This window comes from Poecilia reticulata, linkage group LG3 (genome assembly GCF_000633615.1).
Source record: "Poecilia reticulata strain Guanapo linkage group LG3, Guppy_female_1.0+MT, whole genome shotgun sequence".
In the NCBI taxonomy this organism is placed as follows: domain Eukaryota; kingdom Metazoa; phylum Chordata; class Actinopteri; order Cyprinodontiformes; family Poeciliidae; genus Poecilia; species Poecilia reticulata.
Genome location: NC_024333.1, coordinates 25,798,853 through 25,809,093, shown reverse-complemented (window position 1 = coordinate 25,809,093; position 10,241 = coordinate 25,798,853). Strand labels below are relative to the sequence as shown.

Sequence of the window (10,241 nt, the reverse complement as noted above, 5' to 3'; positions counted from 1 at the left end):
TCGGGTGTACATGTCTGCTCTACAACATTTACAACAACATATACAATTTCTACATATTTATTTATTTGTTGTTTTGCTTTTTGCTTTAGGGTCATCTCTCTCTCTTACAAATGGCAGAGTTGTTAAACATTTTCCAAACTGCAAGTCAGGCCGCATTGCATACAGTAGAGTGCTGCTACTAAATTCTATTTAAATTCATAGGAAAGTTAAACTGTAACAGTAAAATATTTTTTTTTTCCGCATGCTTCCCTCATTTTAGCATGTGGCCCTTCCCCATTTYCTGCCTCTGATTCATTTGCACCCCTCTGACAGATGGAATAATAGAGCTGTAATGCTACATTCATACTATTAATTTCTGTAAGTACAAGCAGCAGACGTGTGTGTGTGTGTGTGTGTGTGTGTGTGCGTGCGCATGCGTGTGTTTGCGTGTGTGTGTGTGTGTGTGTGTGTGTGTGTGTGTGTGTGTGTGTTGTTTTAATCTCTCTGCAGAAGGGACACTTCAAACAAGTCTGGAATGGGGGAACTGTGCCTTAAGCCCCTTGTTTCAACCTGTGATGCTAATGCATTTCAAGCTTAGTGCTAATAAAATTGAAAAATAAATGGAGGGTAATTGTTTCATGCATTTGAAGGGAGCTGGCTCATTCCATTATGTGGTTGTGTTTGTGTGTGCGGCTGTCTCTCTGCATGTGTGTGTGTGTGTGTGTGTGTGTTTGTGTTTGTGTGTCTGTTTCAATTTTCAGAATCAGTCGCCTGTTCAATGGCACCGAGCCCATCGTGTTGGACAGCTTGAAGCAGCACTACTTCATAGATCGGGACGGCGAGATATTCCGCTACATTCTCAGTTTTCTGAGGACCAGCAAACTGCTGCTTCCAGAGGATTTCAAGGTATTTCTGCACTGTGTTTCTGTCCGTCTGTCCTGGAAAACCTGAAGTAGTTCAAGGCATAAGTGATTGGAAAGTGAATTATTTTAGATTTTTCCAAAGATGGCACACTTCGGTTTACTCATGTTTGTACTTTTTAATGCTTCTGTCCGCTCAAGGGATTTAAAAAAAATACATTTTCAATTCAACTACCATGCTCTGCAAAATTGTCCAAAACATTTGAACTTATTAGCATTTTATTATTTTACTGCTGCAAACCTCAATGTATTTCTTTTAATTCATGTAATTGTCTAACACAAAGTAGAATGTATATATATATATTTTTTATTATAAAGTGGAAGGAACATAGTTTTGAGAAATAAAACTGTTTTCCACTATGTTCCGCCCCTCTGGATCCACGCAAGGTCAAACAATCAATCAATCAATCAAGTGTATTTGTTTAGCACATTTCAGCAACAAGGCAGTTAGTTCAAAGTGCTTTACATCATAAAAAACACAAAAATGCAAAGTCATAAAAGACAACACACAGTGAACCAGTAAACATCACAATTCATCAAGTGCCACCGTTACACATCAAAATGTCGTAAGCAACTCTGAACAGGGTCAATCTTTTTGGGTAGCAGCTTCAATATCGACATCTACACACCAAAACATGTTCCAGTTTTCTGAAGAGTTTCAATGAACAACAACTTTCAAGTCTTATCACACATTTTTAATTGAATTTAAGTTTGAACTTTAACTAGGCCACTCTATGCTTTGCTCTGACCACTGCATTGTAGCTCTGGCTTTATGCTCATTGTCCTGCTGGGAGGTGAACCATTAGGGTGAAGGAGATTTCTTTTAGGACTTCTTCTGTTGACATCTACCATGTTCGYATGAACTCTTTACCRTCTTCTTGGTTCCTTGTGAAAAATTCATCCTCMCAGCAAAGTGCTGTTACTACCATGTTTTACTGATGTGTTCAGGATTCATATGCAATGTTTCTGTGAAACAGTGTTTCGTTTCTCAGCTAAAATGTTCAATGTGGTTCTCAGCTGACTGGAGCACCTTCTTCGACAGGTTACTGGATTTCTGTGGCCTTCGTTCAACAATCGATTTAAGAGCCCAGATTTGTAGAGTGCACACCTAATAGTTGTCATGCAGACTTATTCTTCCACTGTGGATATCAGTGGAACTTTTCCACATCTTCCTTGGCCTTCATGCTGCTGATTACTCACTAATATTCTCGAACAAACCTCCAAGGGCTTCAGGAAACAGCTGTGCTTAAATTACACACTGGTGGGCTTTATTTGCTCACACTTAGATCTTTTTTTTATAGTTAGTTGATCTATCACATAAAATGCCAATAAAATACATTGTAGTTTTTGTAACATTTCTAAACTGTGAAAAACTTGAGGGGTACGGATATTTTTCCAATTAACTGCGCGTGTATTCATCGGTGCACTGTTCCTTTACGCATTATGAACCACCAGATCCACTTGAGCCTTACTGAGAACTCACACTTGGTTTGTGTTTCAGAGCTTGATTGATGAAGTTTATTTTAAGTAGAAACAGGCACCATAAATTATAGTTTCTTATCACACTTGGCCTCTATTAGCYAATCCAAAGCACATGTTCGTATCAACCAAAGGCACACTATCTAGTTGTGTATCAAATAATGTGTTGCACATGTCAGTTTCCTACTGGTGATGTTTTTCTGTACAACGGCACATCTTTTGAAATGCGCTGCATATAAAAAGTAACATTTATGCACAATAGCATATATGGCTTTGCATTAATGACTATGCCTACAGCTGGATCCTTCTCAAGGTTTTATTTGGTGCTACGGTTTCCTAGGTGTACACTTCTTTCCATTGCGCAACCCAAAGTGACCTTTTCACTCGTTCATCCTTCCCCACAAGGTAGCAAGGCGAGGCCAAGCCACTCGGAGCCGGGGGCCTGCTTCCTGGGCCCCACGGATAGTAGGAGCAAGAGCCAAACCTCAGACAACAGAACGTGACATGAAAGCCCCGCATATTTTGGCAGACGATTGCCTGACTCATAGCTGATTACTTTTTTCCTTTTGCATCCACTCTCCCCTTCGCTGCTCTCCCCACCCCTCCCCTCATTCCCCTTGCTTTCTGTGAAGTCTTGACAGTCCAATCAGGCACCACGGTTTACACAGAATGCGTTAGACTTCATTGTTTCGACTCATTACGACCCACTCGCATAAGCCTGTGTTGATCTGCATACCTTTCAATTTGCGTGAAGCCAGAAGAAAAAAATGCAAATAGTGCGAGGCGGAATTGAGCATGTCCTTATCTGAACACAATCAGGCTTGCCGTCGCCCCAGGGCCGGGTCTGTTTCTGCTGCTGGCAGCCGTGGCGCAGTGTGTTTTGCTAAATCAATGTGAAAGTCTGAGCAGAATAGGAAAAGATTTTTTTTTTTTTTTTTTGCAGCTTGTATCAGTGGAACAAAGATATTCCCTATTAATATCCTCCTCTGGACTCATTATTCAAACCACAATTAATCAGGAGAGTGTAAGCAATGCTCAGTCATAGCGAGGGCATGGTTTAAAAACGGAGCGAGTTAGCGGAGGTCACGTCAGATTATTCAGTTAAATCGACTTATTCTTTATGTGTTGTGTTCTTATTCTTGCGACTGATCTGCATTATATGGGAGTTGGCTGTATTTTTTATTTTTTTACAGCGGCTTGTTTAATCAACATCCTGCGAGCTTCTACTTGTGTGGTTTTAGTCACTTTTTTTTTAGTTTAAGAAGACACAGCAGGTCTTTATTAGTCGGACTCCCTCATAGTGACATCCTCCATCATTTTTTCTCCTTCTTGTCTTTATCCATCTGTCCCTCCCCCTGTCCTTCCCTGAAATGTTGCCTTGCCGTCAGGCTATCAGGTCGGATCATTATTTTGAAGCTCAAACGGGCTGTCTGGACACAGGATTGGGGGATGAATTGTCTCGTAGAGCTGGCAGCGTTAACAGCAGCTTCAGCAACCAGGACAGAGCTGTTGGCCTTGTCTCCCTCTCATCCTCACCTCAGCACTTAGGATTGCTCTGTTGTTTTCTACGCTGCTCAGGATGACTAAAGTGCCTCGCAGACAGACCCCTGTTAAAAACATATCCATCCATGGCTTCAGACCTGTGAAGGATGAGGAGCTACACTTTGATACAGAGAGCCGCCTGAAGGGGGGCGTCTCGCTATGAGTTTTGTCAGCAGCAGCAAGAAGGCCGACAGAAAGGGGGGGAAAAAAAGAGACAGAAAACGGAGGAGAAAAAAGGGGAGGGGAAAAAAATGGACCCACCGTTCCTCGTTCGCGATCTGAAATCCTAAATATTAGAACTTGAGCTTAAGATGTGTTGCGTCAACTCTGAGACCAGATGGAGTTGTGTTTGGGTGTCGTTCCCACGTCTCAGATGAAGGCACAGCTCAGATGAAGGGGTGAAGAGTGACAGAATGTGACAGAATTATGTTTGCTGCCATCTTTTGTTTGTGTGCCCGGCAGTAGGCAACAGAGGTAAAGATAAGCAAATGAAACACTATCACAACTACAATGCTTTTAAAAACGTTTAATACCCRTTTAGCTACCACCACAATCCTAAGTAGGATTTATAGAGCTTAAACGACCAGCATAAATCAGTGCCTAGTGGTGGGAAGTTGGTACATTGTTTCCACATTGCTTTACAAACAAAATTCAAAAAAGGAGGAGGAGGGTGTGCATAGGTATTAAAATCCCCAGAAGTCACCCAATTAGTGAATAGAGTCCACCTATATGTTACTTAATCTCATTATAAACCCAGCTGTCTTGTGAAAACCTCAGAGGTTTGTGAGAGAACATTAGTGAACAAACCCAAAGACCAAAGGATGAAGTTGTAGACAAAATTTAACGCAGATTTAGTTTATAAAACAATTTTCCAAGCGTTGAACATTTCATAATGTACTGTTCAATCTATCATTTGAAAATTGTAGATGTTCAATGATAGATTGAAAAGATAGCAATGCTAGACATGGCTGTTCACCATTGCTAACAACTAAGAGGTTTGTGGTAACTGTGGGAAAGCTGCATAGTTCCACAGGTCAGGTGGGAAAATCTATTGACAAGACAAATATTTGCCGTAAAAATATAGTCCTAAATGTGGAAGAAGCTGACATGGTCAGATGAGTCTAAAAGCAAACTTTTTTGGTCTAAATGTGGACAGAAACATGTTTTAAGCACATCTCTTCTACGACGTCTGTCAGATGTCACAGATGACTGATCTCATGTGATTTCACCGAGACGGAAAAAATGGGCTGACGTTTCAGTTTCTGGATGTGCAAATCTGCTAACAACATGTAGTAGATTTAAAAAAAACAAAAAAACAAAGTAGTTCAACAATATGTTGAATAAGTTAGACTAAAAAGCAAAAGTATTTATGCAGCATTGTACTGGCTGCGTTCACTGGATGAAGCATATACAATTTATCATTAAAAATTTGCATTCTTACTTTTCAAAGGTTTTTCGGATGCTGTTGTATGCCTCATGTTCTTGTTTGGCTAATGAATATAAACAGACGACGGTTCCAGCGTGGATCTCAGCAACATGCGCATCATGTAGGGAAAATATCTGCGCGTCAGGGATGACAGTTCACAAACAATGACTGGATTAAGCTGTCATTCTTTTTCCTTGTGAGACACTAATCAGAACAGAGATGGATTAATTACCGATTGTTTAGCAAAAAGATTTGCAGGGTTTAGGTGTAACCTAATTAGATCTTGTTCTAATAGGAGCTTAACATCGCGCCACGAGCCTTATTAACATAACCCCTGATATTCCCAACCCCCCCCCCCACTATATGAGGAATCCATTAAAAAGGCTCCTTGGCTGATGACTGTCCTCATGTTCACTTGCACATTTCTTCCTCCTCCCCTGTATTTTCTATGGTAGTGGTGAGTGATGGTGCCATCTGGTCTTGTGGGAAATTAGAGGCAAGCGCACCGGGGCAAATGGCCCCCAGCTAGCCCTGCCCAGGAGTGAGAGGGAAGCAATCTGCTGCAGACTGTCTGCACACAGGAATGCACCATCACACTTTGCTGGAGCACCACTGATGGCCTTTCTGGAGTCAGCTAGCCAAAACATGCTAAAGGCCAGCACTGCTCTGCCAAGAGCTGCAGTGGAGGAAAGCTGCTATGCTTTGTTAACTGAGAATGTTGTCCTGCTGGTTGCAGGCCATCACTGATCATAGTTTATTGTTTCTCTCTTCCGAGGATGTGCCGTCACTCCTGAAGGCAATTAAGTTTACATTTTGGCTGCGTTCACACAGCACGTCTTGAGCCGCAATTCTGATTGTTGCTGAAATCCTTTTTTTTTTTTTTTTTTATGCTTGGTGGTTCATACTACTAATTAAACCCAACCGCAATGAAACTCCTGTGTGTTACTAAAGCGACCCGCGTGTGCAGAAGAAGAACGCTGACGTCACACAGCAGCACTTTGTTTACGGAAATAACAGATGGAGCCGTTTATGGATCAATGTTAAAGTTTATTCAACAATGAGAGCAGACAGTCACAAGATGATGACAAAACGGGCTAATAACGAAAAATAGCATAACTAATAGCAATGATCTTTCGTGAAGCAATGACTGCAAAATGACTTCTCTTTAAAAACACACACACACACACACACACACACACACACCCGCGCACACACACACACACACACACACGCATACAGTATGGCCTCTTGGTTAGCATGCTTTATATTGCACAGCATTGTGCTGTATTGTTTTCCATGTGACCTTGGTGAAGAGATGTAATATAGTGAAAGATGGTGTGTTAGTCACACATATAGCCAAAAGGACTGTAACTCACCGCTGTAACCTCCACGTTCATCTGTCTGTGCAGGACTTCCACCTGCTGTACGAGGAGGCCCGTTACTACCAGCTGACGCCCATGATCAAGGAGCTGGAGCGCTGGAAGCAGGAGCGCGAACAGCGGCGGATGGCACAGCCCTGCGACTGCCTCGTGGTCCGGGTCACGCCCGACCTCGGTGAGAGGATCGCCCTGAGTGGGGAGAAGGTCCTCATAGAGGAGATCTTCCCTGAGACCGGAGACGTTATGTGCAACTCAGTCAACGCCGGCTGGAACCAGGACCCAACGCACGTCATCCGCTTTCCTCTCAACGGCTACTGCAGGCTCAACTCCGTGCAGGTAAGGCATCAAAGAGAATATTTTTGATACATTACAGATATTTAAAAAAATAAATAAATACCCGCGTAGTTAACAGTCACGCATTTATCAAATTTCTTGGGGGAAAAAAAAAAAAAAAAAAACTTGAAATCAAACTTATTAGCCACAGTGTTGGTGTTCCAGAACGCCCACCCAGTTTACGTCATGCTCTCATTAATACAGGAAAACGTTTCTGAGCAGCTTGAAGGAGGATGTATGTGCCTAGATGAGCTTTGGGCGCACAGTTATCACTGAGATTCAGCTTTAATATGGAATATGTCTTATTATTTAGCAAGKAACTATACAAACAAAATGTAAACATAAATTTTAGGAAAACAAGCAAGCATGTTTGATAGCAATAGATATGCAGCTTCTTAATATCAGCAAGCCTTAACAAAAAGACTGCAGCTGGTTTATTTATTTATTATTTTTTGTGTACTGTCTTTAGCTTCATTGAATAGCATAATGGGTCTGGCTGCCTTCCAGTGTGGGAAAATTGTAGATATTATGCCARTTATGCAACAGAATTTATGAAATATGTAGAAATGTTGGTTCTTCAAACACTTTCTGTGACCTTTAGCATCTTGGATAAAATCATCTGTATGAGGTGTGAGCAATGTCTGCATCGATGTGATCATATTATTGTTATGCAAAGTGTGTAWTAATTATTCGGTCCTTTAAATTATTTTTAGTTCACACACTGATTTTGGGTGATATATATTGTCGTTCTCTCACTCAAAAGTTTATGAATTGTCAAAAAAWMTTTATTCTGTCTCACTTTCTCTTTCTAGCACACAACATTAGAGCATTCACAAGAGTATCAAYGCAGCAGAAAACAGCAAAACCACAKCAAAATGACAGTAGTTTCTATTTTTTTGCAGAATTAACTCTTGATGCGTCGTTGATTTTGGATTATTTTGCTTGGTTTTTATTCACATGCGTTAATTTAATCGCACAACTCTTTATTCTTAAGTAGACAGCTGGTAGAGTCTCTTGCCTCTTTTGTTGAAGCAGAGTTCATGCTGTTGTTGAGGTACCATAAAAACTACCTCAGAAAACTACTTTTACAGTTGTGTTAACCACGAAGATCTGAGAGCGAAAGATCGAGGGGGAAAGTAACAGTCTCACACCACGGGCTCGATATAACACACTTAGGAGCCCACAGCCACGAATAGACTAGCACACAGAGGAGCCTTCACCCCTGCAGCAGCCAGAGAGAGCCTCTCCGAGGCAAGCTGGTGCGCTCTGACACCTCTCCACCTCGCCCCCCTCACCATATACCCCCTGTCGGTGTGAGAGACCACCTCCAGGGAGGTGAGCGCAGCGTGCGGGACAAAGCGTGTGTAGACTGCGGCCATGTTTTCCTGCAAAAAAAATGAAGAAGAGGAATGGAAAGGGGGGGAAATGATATGCATAATTTACGCTTTACTCCTTTTTAAGACACAGCTCCTTTTTTAAAAAGACTCCAATATAACACCGCTTAGGGCAATTGAAATACACGTATTGCATTTTTTAATACCATACTTACAATTTCTCAAACAGCCTAAACCAGTTTATACTTCCTTTATAGATTTTTAAATGACTTACAATATAATTAATTGGCCGCATCAACTAACACAACATTCTCCCACTCTGTTTACCAGGGAGACTGGTTATAGGATGTGAGCTCATCTGACTAACGCAATTTGTCGTCTCCGATTTTTGTTGTTTTTTCCATTATGAGGTTGCTCCTGAAGGTGAGGTGAGCTGAGATGCTCCTGTCAGAAAAAAAAAAAGCGCTAATGGCAAGTGGAGCTGGATTGTCAAGGTTTTACTGGGAGTGTCTCCCAGTTAAAGAGGTGTAGACGCTCCTGTGTGGTGTTAGGAAAACCTGTTTTTGTGGTGTTGTTGTTTGATATGATTAGCATTACAATAGCCCTTAAACTTTTTCAAACCTCAACCTCAAACAGTTATTTTATTGGGTTTTCAAGCAATAGGTCCATATGAATTCAAGCAAGAATCGCTTTAAGCTTGTTTCACAAATACTGTCCAGCAATTCAGAAGTCATCTATCTAAAGGGTTTAATTTTAGTTTAGTTAAAATTTAATTTMAGTTCAGTTGTTCTGTAAAGGCTTCAGAGGTTTGTGAGAGAAGCAAACWRATCATAGTTGAGCTTTTTTGTTTTACATACACTCTGCATCACCTTGAACATTTCCTCGCAGTGAAACACGGTGGTGGCAGCATTATACTGTGAAAATCCCTTTCTTCAGCAGGGACAAGGAAGCTGCTTATATTTGTCTGGAAGATGATGACTTGAGATTACGGCAGGTGGCGTTTGGCTTTCAGTCGGATATCGACATGTCTTGGTTTTCACAGATGTCCTTCATTCAGTTTTGATTAGCTTGAGCTATTTGCAAAGAAGAAYGGGCAAACATATCTTTTTGCACATGTGCAAAGCTGAAAGAAGCATTCTCCAAAAGACACGTCTATTATTTCCCTCCACTTCATAATAATGCTCTATTTTTTTTATATCCATCACATACAATCTCAGTAAATTCATTGAAGTTTCTGGTTGTAATATCACAAAGTTTGAAAATGCTACGGTARTAAGTACTATATTATTTGTATGCAGAGCATTAATGTATGTCTGTACAAATATAATTACTTCCTAAATATAGCATCCAAGCAGCCCACTGCGACTGCGATTTTGCACACATTCATATTGCAGTGACAATTATGATACAATATGCTGTGCAGCTCTAGTAGTGGCAGTTGCGTACACACAGAAAGGTTCATTAAAAAAACCTAATCAGAACAGATGCAGGGCCTGGCTCAATGAGTCTATGCAGATAAGGATGTAAAGAGCAGATGGAGCTGTTGTTGTTTTTTTGTTGTTGTTGTACGGGTAAATTTTTTTAAACAACTCGCTCATTATGTACTGCAGGTATGAGAACGTTTGCTAAATATTTCTCGTCTTACCTGCAAGACAAAGAGCCTCTGATCTGATTTCAAGTCCAGGCATTAACCCTGAGGAAACGTGCTCACCACCCCACCCTGCCTGCAGCGTGAAAGTGTGAGGAGGGTGTGGATCAGAAAACCTGTTAATACAGGAGTGTAAACATTTTTGATGAGAGTTTTGARAAGAAAAAGAAAGATGTGTGGGAAAAAAAAAAAAAAAGCTGA

General features: G+C 41.1%; 1 protein-coding gene across 1 annotated transcript in view; it reads left to right on the top strand.

The window, feature by feature from the left end:
- Window positions 1–669: 669 nt before the first annotated feature.
- Window positions 670–10,241, top strand: part of LOC103462631 (BTB/POZ domain-containing protein kctd15-like) — a 16,968-nt gene continuing 7,396 nt past the window's right edge. The window contains exons 1-2 of the mRNA XM_008405532.2: window positions 670–885; window positions 6,756–7,061. Of these exons, the coding sequence (XP_008403754.2) occupies window positions 685–885; window positions 6,756–7,061 (507 nt within the window). The 5' untranslated portion in view covers window positions 670–684. The remainder of the gene's footprint in view (window positions 886–6,755; window positions 7,062–10,241) is intronic.